At 54.2% G+C, this 12,881-nt stretch overlaps 1 protein-coding gene across 1 annotated transcript in view; it reads left to right on the top strand.

Moving 5' to 3' along the window:
- CRKL (CRK like proto-oncogene, adaptor protein) overlaps positions 1–6,752 on the top strand; it is a 31,809-nt gene extending 25,057 nt beyond the window's left edge. The window contains exon 3 of the mRNA XM_082641682.1: positions 3,296–6,752. Coding sequence (XP_082497808.1) covers positions 3,296–3,430 — 135 coding nt within the window. The 3' untranslated portion in view covers positions 3,431–6,752. The remainder of the gene's footprint in view (positions 1–3,295) is intronic.
- The last annotated feature ends 6,129 nt before the right edge of the window (positions 6,753–12,881 follow it).

Raw genomic sequence — 12,881 nt, forward strand, 5'->3', positions numbered from 1 at the left:
AAAAGAATATACAAATTACAGAGCTAAATCTTTGGTACACTTCAAAGAATATGAATTTATTCTTAATTATCAGGAACATTGGTGTGATATCCTAGTTAGGAATAAGAAAGACATTTCTCTTTCTGCCACCTATGAATAAAAACATTGTTACTTGGAGAAAGGGAGCAATACTTGAACTCTAAGCACTAATCTTAAAACAATCTGTATTTTAGAAGTCTACTAAAGACATTTTAAAATTTAACTCTTATATTAAATTAGTTTATTCTTTCCCCAAAATTTTTATTTCCTTTTAAGGCAAAACAAGAGAAAACATGTCTTTTCAGTTGTAATTTTTTTTTCCACTGAAGTATTTTACAACTTAATTTTTAATACAAGTCTTAAAATAGAATTACCAGTTGTTAACCTTCAATTTTTAATTGTTCCACCAACTTAGGTGTTAAAGTTGAGTGATGACATAAGTTTGAAAATAAATATAATAATTTAATTTATAAATATGTGTAGTTAGCTTTTTATGCCTTGTTTTTCTCATATACATATCTAGTACTTGGCTACAAAAATCTGAATACTATAGTGCATTTATTTTTGTCTTGCAACTTGTCATTATATAAAATCTAATTCTTAATTACTGGACTAACTCTACAAGCCGTCTTACAGTAAAGTTGAATTTGTAGTTTTCCTAAATAAGAGGAGTTTGAGTCAGAATTCAGACTGGGAACTTAGGGACCCTCCCCCCCCCATTTTTTTTTAGTTTAAACTGAAGTTATACTGTGTTCTAACCAGGGAGCCTCAGGGGATAACACACTTTTCCGTTGTCATTTTGGCAAGTACTCCCGAGTAAGCCGGTCTCCACAAGGCAAGAGGTTCCATTTGGTAATAGCGCTGTTGTCCATGTAAGTGTTGTGACCACAGTAGGTTTGGGGAATTAAGCAGTTGGTGTGCTGGTTCGAGCATCCCGGTGAGCAAGTGGGTTGATGAAATCAGCAGTGCAGGGTGTGGGGGAGACCTCAGGGCAGGAATGCGACGTTAGGGCAGAGAGTGGCTGGGGAGCCAAGGGGTCTTCGTGCAGCTGGGCTGTGCTGCCCTGGCCCCCCTGCTCCAGCCTACCTTACAGGAGGGTGGAGTGTGTGGAGGATCAAGGGTGAGCCCTGCAGCAAGAACCCTCTGAAAAGGCGGCCACACAGCCAAGCTGCTGACCTGCAGCATCTGCTGAATCGAACTCTGGCCCCCGCAGCAGCTGCTGGCGGTGCGTTTCCTTCTCCATCCCCAGCCCTTCCCCAGCCTGAGCCTTCGATTTCATGCACAAGTCAGGATGAAATCACCACCTGGACAGACTGGGTGGGCACGGGCACAGTGTTCAGTCCTCTGTTTCGCACCGGCGTCACCTAGTAAGCACCACGTCTCCCACCCCCGTGAGCCGAGTGATGTCCTGGTGCTTCCATACAAATGGCTCGTCTTGTGTGGACCAGGAGCCATCTTAGAGCCTGGAGTTTGGTTTTAAGAGTGCAGTAGCTGGCCCTGTAACCTGAACGCCTGGGAGCCAGGAAGGGCAGGTGTGGCTCTGCCTGGGGCCCCGGGGGACCTCCGGGGCCCTTGGTCACTCCAGGCCAGCAGTCAGCTCTCTAGCCCAGCAGATTTAGCAGAAGATGCCTTTTCCCAAATGAAATACTGCATGGAACCCCATAGATGTCAGATTAAAAGTTTTTTAATATAAAGGTGTTTTGTAAAATGAGATTTACAAGAATTAAGGTGGTTGGGGGGGTGGTCAACTTTTACAATGGGCAGAAAACATTGGAAATAACGTGAATGGTAGATACCATCTTGTGTTAACCCCCCTCAACCAGCTCACTTCTGAGTGTACTTTGTTGCGTGCGGTGAGAGGTGTGTTTTGCCCTTTACCTTGCTATTCTCGGGGGCCTTCCATCAGACACGTGGGACAGAAGCTTCGTTCCAAGGAAAGCACGTGAGCAGCAGCCAGCAGGGCAGCACGGAGTAATGGGGCAGGAACGCGCTTGACTGCTTCTGATTATAACTTTTATAAAACACACGTTTACGAGATTGAAGTCCCAATCTGACATCTGTTGGAGTTTAAAGCACCTCCTCAGAGCTCAGGGTCTGCAGACAATTTGAAAACCACATCCAAGTCAAAATTGCTGCCTCCCCTTGATGAGCAAAGCAGCCCCTGGCTGGTGCCTGTCCTCTGGCCATAGGTAGGATTCCTACCACCCTGAAGCTGAAGGTTGGTCTGAAAAGGTTCTCTGAGGTGGGCTTCCTTCCCCCCGAGACTGGCCACTGGGAGATGCTGCTGCAGGGGAGGCAGCGGACAGGGTGTTCTTGGCAGCAGCAGCTCCTTCTTGTGAGATAGGGTGGCGATGGCTTTGTTTCTTTTAATGCACTTTTTGCGTGAGTTGAACTGTTTTGAGTCGGGTGTTCATTCTGTGCCGTTGGAGTTAGTAGCCAATCTGGGGGGAAAAGGCTGCCTCAGAGCACGTTCTCACGGCTGAGCAGAAGCACCCTGGGCTTGTTGGTAGCACCTCGTGTCTTCGGCACGGCCTGATTTTATTTATTTTATTTTTGTCTGCATTGGCTCTTCGTTGCTGTGCGCAGGCTTTCTCTAGTTGCGGCGAGCAGGGGCTATTTTTCATTGTGGTTCACGGGCTTCTGGTTGTGGTGGCTTCTCTTGTTGCAGAGCACGGGCTCTAGGCACACGGGCTTCAGTAGTTGCAGTGTGCGGGCTCAGTAGTTGTGGCTCGCGGGCTACAGAGCTCAGGCTCAGTAGTTGTGACACGTGGGCTTAGCTGCTCCGTGGTATTTGGGATCTTCCTGGACCATGGCTGGAACCCATGTCCCCTGCATTGGCAGGCAGATGCTTTTTTTTTTTTTTTTAATAAATTTATTTTATTTATTTTTGGCTGCGTTGGGTCTTCCTTGCGGTGTGCGGGCTTCTTATCGTGGTGGCTTCTCTTGTTGCAGAGCACGGGCTCTAGGCGCGTGGGCTTCAGTAGTTGTGGCTCATGGGCTTTAGAGCACAGGCTCAGTAGTTGTGGCGCACGGGCTTAGTTGCTCTGCAGCGTGTGGGATCTTCCTGGACCGGGGATCGAACCAGTGTCCCCTGCATTGGCAGGCAGATTCTTAACCACTGCACCACCAGGGAAGCCCACAGCCTGATTTTAGGTCTAAGCACTGAGAAAAATGAGAGCCCTAAGAACAAAATGTGTTGGTTCCTTTCAGTGGAATAGCATGTGTGATTTAGTTTTCAGAGAAAACGCTGACTTCGTCTTCTTTCTCCCCCTTACAGGTGGGTGACATCGTGAAAGTCACAAGGATGAACATAAACGGCCAGTGGGAAGGCGAGGTGAACGGGCGCAAAGGGCTCTTCCCCTTCACGCACGTCAAAATCATCGACCCTCAGAACCCGGAAGAAAACGAGTGATGCTGCTGCCCTGTGCCTGCTGCTTCATCGTCCTGCCCCACACGCCTCCTTCAAGCGGGAAGCGTCCTCTCGGGCAGGTCACACGCGCTGCCAACGTCCAGCTTCTGCAGCGGGCAGCCTCCCACACATTGGAATGCTCACAGTGGCTGCCCCGGCATTTGTATCATAGTCGTGTTGTCAAAGAGTAGCTGATTTTAGAGTTCTTTGGATCATAAACTGGAAACACTGGTGGAGGCACACAGGTGAGAGGAGGTGCCGAGGACAGGGCTCCCTTCCGGCCAGCGCCCCGCCTGTCCCTGGGCTGCCCCAGGGTCCCAGAGGAGCTCGGGCCCACAGCAAGGCCTTGCCGCTGGGAGCCATGGGTGGTGCCATCGCCGGCGTGGTTTTCCGTGAAGAGCAGAGGAAGTGGACCCTTCAGGAGAGGGAATTCTGCCCTAAACTCCCCGCGTCAGGCTTTTCTTTTTTTTTCCCTCTTGTTGTTTGGTTTGGTTTTAGAAGACTTAATTAATTAGACTGGTGTGTTCTGAACAGGTTTTTAAGTAGCAGGTTAGCTTTTGTGATGAGACGAGGGATGGCACGTGCCTCTGAAGCCGCTGTCACCGCAGGAGCACAAGAAAAAGAGCCCTGAGGCAGAGGCCTGTACTGTCTTGGTTGCTGGTGGTACCTTGTGTTGCCAGATAGCAAACAACCACCACCACCCAGCAGTTGTGGGCTTCCAAGCTGTGTGCACAGCCTCTTGGACGACGTTGTCCCCGCAGGCATCAGAGCCAGGGGACGGGGTGGTGGTGTGATTCACCTTGTTTGCTGGCTTCCTGTCCAGGCTTGCAGTGAATGCACCCCTTGAAAGTATAGGACCCAAGTTTCCTTAAAAAGTCGTTGAATTCACTAAGGAATCGTTAAAATTCCACTCACTGAGTCCCAGTTCTCCCTGCCCCAGCAAGCTCCCCAGGCTGCCCAAGAGAGATGGTGCTGCTAATGCTGGTTCCATGGTTCTTGTGTCCACACTGCTCTCCAGCAAGAAAGTGTAAGCTCTGGGCCTTGGTTGATGCATCTGATGTCTAATGAAATGCATCGTTAACCATTACTGATTTGACGTTAAGGTTTCCCTGTTGGCTAAGAGAGGCCTGTTCATACGAGTCAGCTGGTACCAGTATGTGACCGATCCCACGTCTATAGCACATGGCTGACTAGAATTCTGGAACCTTTGTGCAGTTCGGTGTGCCCGCCCTTCTGGACCCTGCTGAAGACAGGCCTCAGCTGAGAATGCGTCCAGCAGCCCTGGGGGTGTGGTCTCAGCCTAATAAGTAACTGTCTTCCCTGAGCATCTGCTGTAGCCTCGGCCCTGGCTCCCAGGGGTCTTGGGTTTTGAGGTTTCGAGCAGTTATTCTGGTCAGAACCAGCAAGGCCACCGTGTTTCAATTTCTCTTTAATCAAATGTTCCATCAGGTAGGTAACTATCATATTAAAGACTCTTGAGGGTGCTCACATAGCACTGTCTCTCTGTGGTTTTCCTGGAAAAGGCTTCTTTGTGGGCTCTTCCTGATCATTGAGAGCTGTGGCCACCTCTTCCTCCCAAGGTGCCCGTGTTGCTGTCACCTCTTGTTCTGGGTCCAGGCCCAGCCTAGCCCCACGGCAAGTGGCACGTGTGTGGCTGGGCCCCTGCCCTCTACCTGGGGATGATGCCTTCCCTGTGGCCTGTAATCCAGTACCCGAAGGGGTCTGTCACAGAAGGGGGGGACGTGTGCCTTGTCCACAGAGAGCACACACCCTAAGGCCTTGTTAAACCACATTTAGCCAAGAGGCTGGGCACCTTTGGATGGAAGTAGTTGGCTCAAGTACAAGAAGTATATGGCCTTTTGGAAAGTAAGGTTTCCTTCCAGCCATGTCTGCTGACCAGTAAACAGTGTGACCCACCTCATGGGGATCACTTCAGAATCGGAGCACCCTGCAAACCTAGGTTTACTTCAGAAGGCATCTGTTCAGTCCGTCAGCCCAGGTGCATGTCTCCAGGGCTGCCCCAGAAATTCGGAGCCCCAAATAAGGTGAGCCTTGAGCTCTGAACTGGAGATGTGTGCCGAAAGTAGTACCTTTTTGACTTAGAACCTTTTTAGTTTTTTAATCAGCCAGGATAATTCTTTTTTTTTCACACTAAATATACAAGAAACAGCCCACTACCTTGGCTTTGGGCCTGGGCTCCCCAGGGGTCTGGGAAGACTCTGCTTCAGAAAGCGACTCAAATCTTCCAGAGACGTGGGCTTCCCTCCTGGGCAGGCTTCCTCTTAGGACTGTCCGTTATTGCTACTTGCTCTGCTCTACTGTGTGTCACTTAAGAAAATATGTGGATGTTAAAGTAGCTCACTGGGGAAGAGAACAAATTATATGCTAAAGGAATTGACAGTTTGATTAAAAATGTACTTATCCTGGAAAGGGAGTTGTCCCTGTCACCTCTGCCCGGTGTTGCTGCCCGGGGACACAGCTAATGAAGAGGAGGACATGTGGACGGACTGCCCTTCGACGACTTTGTCACCCAGATAGGACCCCTTCTGTGCTCACGGTCGGAACCTGAGGAGAGAGGGCCAGCTGCTCCCTCCTGAGCCTGAGCATCTGGCCTGTGCTGACTCCCTTCTCCAGCTGTTTACACACAAGGCGGGCCGGGACCGGCGGCCACTGCTCTTGTAAAGTTTGCTCAGAGGAATATGAACATTTTATTTTTGAAAAGGGATGGTGTTTTTGTGCCAGGTGTTTATAATTTAATCCTTTAATAATATTATGTTCATTAACCTCTTAAAATGAGTGAATCCTGATTGTTTTCACACCGAACCCGAGACACCACCGAGCTTGCCCTCAGCCTCCACCCTCTGGGACCGGAGGCCTGTGTCCCTGTGGCTGCAGCCAGTGGCCCCGAGCTGGGCGTGTGCTCTCATGGAGTGGAAGGACAGTCCTCTGAGACAGGGTCATGGTCTCTGCGGGAGGAACAGTGGCCTTGCTTCTTGATGGTCTTCACTGTGTGTTTTAAAATGACAACAACACAACACAAAACTCTTTTGACCTGTAACTTAAAGATCATAAACTTCAGGCAATAATATTTTATGTGTAAGCTTTTAAAATTATTTTTGGGGATCATAGCTTGTTTTATTTTGTGCTATAAAATTAACAGTATTAAATGACTTATATTCTTAGAATACATGGAGTGTCTTTTCTTAACAGATCAGTGCCTTTTTATTTTTGTATTCCATTTTACGTTACTGGTCCCGGCATCAGACCCTTGTTTCCATGGCCTGTTTGTACATTGTCTCAATAAAACTTGCATCAGCTGGCGGTGGCAGCGGCTTTCGTGTTTTGGTGTCTCCTCAGTGCTGCCTTGGAGGCCCTCCCCCCCAGCCCCCCCAGCAGTTAAGCACCTGCTGGGACACCTGTGAAGCATTGGCCACCTGGTGCTTCTGCGAGTTGCCCTGCCCAGGCCTGCTGCTGTGGACTGAGTGGAGGGGTGGGGCTTGGCACCAGCACCACTCACACCCTGGCCTCCGGGGGGTGGGGTGGCAGTTCCAGGCCCGGCATCCTCCAGGGAACTTGGGTGTCCTCCCTCTAATGGGTGCCTTGTCTGAAGCATAAGTTTCGGAGCAGCCTTGTCCCTGGTCAGGGCATGAGACTCACCTGCCTTTCTTAAATCCTCTGCCCCTGTCTGTGGCCCTCCTGACAGGCTCCGGGACTTTCAGCTGGAGGTGTTAGGGGGCCCACTGATTTCCCTGCCGCCCCCCAGCCAGAGCTGTCCCGCACCTGTTTGTGTGCCGAGAGAGGTCCAAGTGTCGTAAAACCTCCAGGAAGGTGCAACCTGGATCATCTTGAGCTGTGTTGCTGGAAAGCTTGGGAGATTCCAAACGGTCCACTTGTCCTGGAAGAAGGAAGGCCTCAGAGACGGCTTTGAGGAGTACTTTCTGCTTGGAAAGTTAAATTTTGCTCAGCAACGCTGGGCTGGATTCCTCCGTGGTGGGAACCCCTGGGAAGTGAAGCTGCCTCCCCACTGGGTGAGTGTCAGGGCCCAGGTCTTGACACCCAACAGCGTCTTTACATCCTGGCCTGGAGTGACCCACCCTTCGAGCCCTGGCCCTGCTCATGGCTCCCTGGCAAGAGGTTGAGGCCTGTGTCCAACGGGGGGCTGCAGAGATTGGGGGGCATCCCCTGCCCACGCCTGCTGCCCTGGGGACACCATCGCATTCAATCCCCAGGCTCCCGGGCTTGTAGCCCAAGGTAGCCTGTGCCTTGCAGCCTGGCACTGAAACGGGGGCAGGGGGAGGGGACTCAGCTACACCCTCCAGGCCCACATGCCGGAGACAGCCCCAGGGCTCCCACTGTTCAAGCTCAGAGGTCCGAGGGAGGGGTCGGGAAGGGGAGCCCTTAGGGTGGGCACCCAGAGCTGCCCAGTAGCCAAGGCTAGCCAGTGGAGGGGGTGGTCCACCCAGTAGCTGTGTGGAGGGCAGGGCCAGGAGCAGGGGGACCAAGCCCCTGCCGGCCCTCCAAGGAGTTGGGAGAGTTAGGCTTTGGCATTGAGGTTAGAGGGAAAACACCCATAGGGCACAGCATTCAGAAGCCCTGTGTCTGGAGAAAGGCCACCCACCCTGTCGACTCCACATCCCAGTCTCCCTGTTGCCTGTTTGTTATTGTATTTTCCAGAGTTATTCTACAACGTACAAGTAAATACATCTGTAAATACTCTTTTTTAATGTTTTCTCTACAGAAAGGCAACATAGATCACTTACTGTTCTGCGCCCTGCTTTATTCCCCCAGTCCGTTTAGAGGTTGTTGTGAATCAGAAGCTGAGCCTCTGTTCTCTTCCATCACTGTGTCGTGTTCCTCGAGGTGGATGTGCTGTCACTCGGGTAACCACCTGTTATTGGTGGGCATGTAGGTCCTTTCCAATCTCAGGTGGGCAGATGCATTAAAGTGAGTTCCCCTGGAATTGCTGGGTCAAAGGCTCTGGGCACTGGCAGTTTTCAGAGCTGTCGCTAAATTGCCCTCTTATAGGGATTGCCTCAATTTACACTTTCACCAGCGATGTATAATATATGAAAATATAACATTTTTACAAACACTCTGTAGATACCTTGCTTATGGCTAAACAGTATTCTACTATGTGGCTGAGGCAGTTTATACTAGCCCATCTGTCTGTCCTGGTGTGTGGAAGTTTTTGCTAGTGGGGTTTTTTTTGTTGTGTTTGGCTGTACCAAGTGGCTTGCGGGATCTTAGTTCCCTGACCAGGGATTGAACCGGGCCCTGGCAGTGAAAGTGCCAAGTCCTAATAATCACTGGACTGCCAGGGAGTTCCCCCAATGTTTTGATGATAGGAAATCCTCAGGTCTAAGTAAGGGCTGCAGGGATAGGGCCCACCTTCCAGCTCCTGGGCTGACTCTGGTCCAGTCCTTGCCCCAGGTGCCTCCCGGCCCCCCTGCCCCCTGTCCAGTGCCAGTCCTAGTTGCTGGTATTTTTTCCCCAAAGACATGTGATGAAACCCCTAGCCCGCTCCTCCCTGGCCTATGAGATGCCTCCATGCCAGACTGCTGCCCAGAGCCTAGCACTTGAGCCAGACTGGACTGACACATTCTGAGTCCCCAGAACTGGCCATCTTACCTCCTTGTCTTTGCCACACACGTCTCCTGCGGGGACACCCTTCTCTCTGCTGAACTTCTAAGGGCTCATCTGTCCTTGGCTCCTGCCACCTCCTAGGAAAGCCCTCTGACCTTCCCTCCCTCCATGGGGACTGGAACTAGAACTGGTCACCCCTGAGCCTGGAGACAGGACAGGACTCACGACAAACCAGCAACTTGGGTAGGGTCGAGGCTGGGCTGAAACAGGCTGGTGGGAGCCGGCTCCACGGGGTCAGAGAGCCCCCGAGGACCCTGGGGGTGCTGAGACATAGCAGTCAGGCTGTGTAGACCGACCTGGGATGTGGGCAGGGAGGCTGGGCTGCAACAACCAGAGCAAGCCATGGAGTCAAGGGTGAGGCCGGGAGTGGAGGGGTGGGGACGGGCTTAGCCCAGGCTCACCAGCCTGGGGATCCCCCAGTGTCTGCCTCCATAAGAATAAGTCGTGGGTTAGCTGAGGGCACCACCATTCCTGCTCATCTTGCCCCTCAACACAGCCAGCCTCAGCTAGGATGCTGGCTGTGCTGTATCAGCTCCACCCCCCAGCATTTCCTGGGGACCAGTTAGTCAAATCGAGGTCTCCCCATCTGGAAATCCACCTAAGTCCCCAGGGAAGAGTCCACTCTCTGCCCTCTGAACCCCAAGGCTCAGGGTGGGCCCTGTAGACTCTCAGGTTGGCCTCCAGGGGGCGCCAGAGTCAATCCCAATGTTAGACGTTGCCGTTCTCTCGCTTTGTGGCCTAAAAAAGGACAGCCCTGCACGGCAGAGCTTGGAAACCCTAGGCTGAGAGGAGTGGGGAACAGGGGTGGGTGTGAGGAGGACAGGGACAGGCTTGCATGCTGGGGGGCCCAGGGATCACCCCTTCACCTGCTTCTCACACCTTGGCCTTTGAGGTGTCTGCTGGGTCTGTGTATTGTCAAGGCCACTAGGATGAACGCTACCATGTTGCCAGAATCATCCTCGGGGCAAGATCAGGACCTCAGGCTGCCCAAGGCTTGGAGGCATCCTAAGTCTTGCCGGGTCCCGGTGTCCACATGCACCACCTCCGAGCCCAGGGCTTTGGTGAGGCCACCCACCCACCTACCTTCTGTTTCAGCTTTTGCTCCATGAGGATCTGGTCATTTATGCCCCACCATGGGGCAGCCAGAGCCTCGAGTCCATCCGCAGGGTGGAGGTGGCCACAATGGACTCGCCCCATGCAGGGCATCTACCCAGGTCGTTGGCCTCCTCACAGCCCCCCACACTGACCTGTCCCCTCAATGTCATCTCTGGCATCCCATGCTCAGCAGCCCCCACCCCACATCCTGCGCACCTGCTGTGTCCTGTGCTGCCTCTGAACCTGTCCTGGTGTCCTGGAGGATCCCCAGCTGGAGGCATTGCAGTTACCCCCAGATTCTTGGGGAATCCGGGGCAGAAGGGGCTCATTGACTCAAAAAGGTCACAGATCAGGACTCGAAATCTGCACTGAAGATGTGGCAGCCTTGGCCGAGCCTGACAGGCCTCCCCCCTCCCTCTTCCAAGCTCCGTTTGTAAGCCCAGCACAGCCAGCCAGCCAGGACCCACGTCTCTGCCACTCACCAGCAGCGTGGCCTTGGGGAGTCCCTAACCTCTCTGAACCTCAGCTTCCACATCTGTAAAATGGAGATGACACAGAGGACCTTCCACCTCAGGCTGTTGTGAAGAGCAAAGGAGTAAATGCACATAAAGCCACAGCCACGTTTCTTTACAGGACACAGTATCTTCCTGGCTGGGGGCTGTGGGGTGAGGGGCAGGGCTGCAAGGTCAGCAGAGTGTGGAGTAGGGGCAGGCTGACTGGAGGCCAAGGGCACAAGGCCAAGCAACACCTTCTGCCCAGTGACGGGGCCTCTCCTGTGGCAGTTGGCCACCCTGAGGGGTGGACTGAGGGGTGGACAAGTGTGACCCATTCAGGCCCTGCTCCTGCCCCTGGGTGCCACGCAGCCTCCCCGAGCTTCCCCATCTGTAAAATGAGGGGAGATGTGCTTGCCCCCCTGGGCAGCCTGGGGCATAAAGAGGGACTGCCTCAGAGGCTGGTCAGCCTGGCGTCGTAACCAGAAGGGAGAGAGGCCCAGAAAGGGGGGAGATGGCAAAAAAGAGGGCACGACACCAGCCACTGAAGGAGACAGCAGTTAGTGGCTGATGTCGGGCCCAATGGCCCCATGTGCTTAGTGACAGATGAGACACCACTTCCCTGGAACGTGCCCTTCATTCATTTCTCACACAGTCATGAGTCCCAGTCTGCTGGACGGACAAGCCCTGCCTGACCACAAGGCCGAGTCTGGAGAGTCAACACAGCGAAACCCTGGGAGGGGCCGGGAGCTGGAACAGCAGGGCCAGATCCAGTCTGGGGAGGCGGCTCAGGGAGGGCTTCGTGGAGGAGGGGATACAACACCCACCGGGGTGGACCATGATTTATGGGGACCCAGGAAGTTCTCCCGGTATAATGACATGTGGGAAAGAGAAAATGTCATAAAATATAAAGTAGAACGTTTTGATGTGGGGAGAGTGGACGGAAGGACGGAGCTGAACCCTCAAAGCAATCAAGGTGTCAGGCAGTCAGGCGCGGTTTGGGAGGTTTCTGTGGGTGATTCACCTGCCCCCACGCTCGCTGCCCGCCTGCCCCTGGTTCCAAGACTTAGGAAAGAAAGAAAAGGAAAAACACTGAGATCCGGCGCGCGGCCCAGCCTGGCACCCCGCGGGGGTCGCGAGGATGCTGGGGACCCAGACTCCGCCCGGCGTCCAGGGCCAGAGGGCCCCGCTGCCTCCCACAACCTCGCATCCCGACCCGGGCCGCTCCCACCTGCGCGGCCGCCGGGCGGTGCTGGGACCTCGGGCTCCGGCCGCATTGTCGCCGCAGCGCCGGCCCCGCCCCGCCTGCCCCGCCCGCCCCGCCGCAGCCCCGGCGGCTCCAGAGCGGAGGTCCGCGCCGAGCGCAGGTGAGCCCGCGGGTCCGGGCCGACTCGTCGGGGACTGGGGGCCTCACCGGGGAGGGGGCAGGCCAGGCGCTCTGGCTCTGGCTCTCTCTCTCTCTCTCGCCGCCTCGGGGCCCCGCTGTGTGCGGATCCCCTTCCTGGGCTGCTGGTCCGGTGGGGGGACCCGGCCCGAGGGAGCGGGAAGGCAGCTGGAAGGACTTCCCAGGGAGACGGGCTGCACATGCAAAGGAGGAGGTTTGCCTCTAGCCCCGTGGGGGAGGAGGTGCGGGCCACAGCCCCCCCGCCCCCGAACTTGAGGGCCGGCTGTGGATCTCAGATGCTGTCCCAGGAAACTGGAAGCCACTGGGGGCTGAGCTGAGCAGGAGCCCCTCGGGTGGGTGTGGGAAGGGTCCACGGGATCCCTGGTGAAGCGTGGGCCCCGGAGGAGTGGGGAGCCTGCACCAGAAGGGGCCCTAGGGCTGGTCCCGGGGGACAGGACGCAGGCTCCTGTAGGTGGTCAGCACTCGGGGACTGTTACAACTTTTTGCATTGGGCAGTTTGTGGACAAGGGACAGCACTCTGCCAAAACTTGGGGTGCCCTCTTGCCATGCCCCTGGCGAGGACCTTTGCCTTGAGTGGTGGCGTCTGGGCCTACAGGAGGTAGGAGGGCTACATGCCAGCCTGGCACACAGTAGACCTGGAGAAGGTTCCATCCCCAGCAAATCTCTTTCCATGCCCAAGGCCCTGGAAAGTCCGAACACCTGGGCACCTGGGAAGGGAGGGAACAGCCTCAACAGGCACCTGGTGGCAAGTTGAGGTCCCACCTTTTCTGGGATCTGTGGCCCAGTAGGTGAGGCCTGAGGCCAGGCAGGAAGGAGGTGG

Source organism: Mesoplodon mirus, assembly GCF_964341445.2.
Source record: "Mesoplodon mirus genome assembly, chromosome: 13".
NCBI classification, from domain to species: domain Eukaryota; kingdom Metazoa; phylum Chordata; class Mammalia; order Artiodactyla; family Ziphiidae; genus Mesoplodon; species Mesoplodon mirus.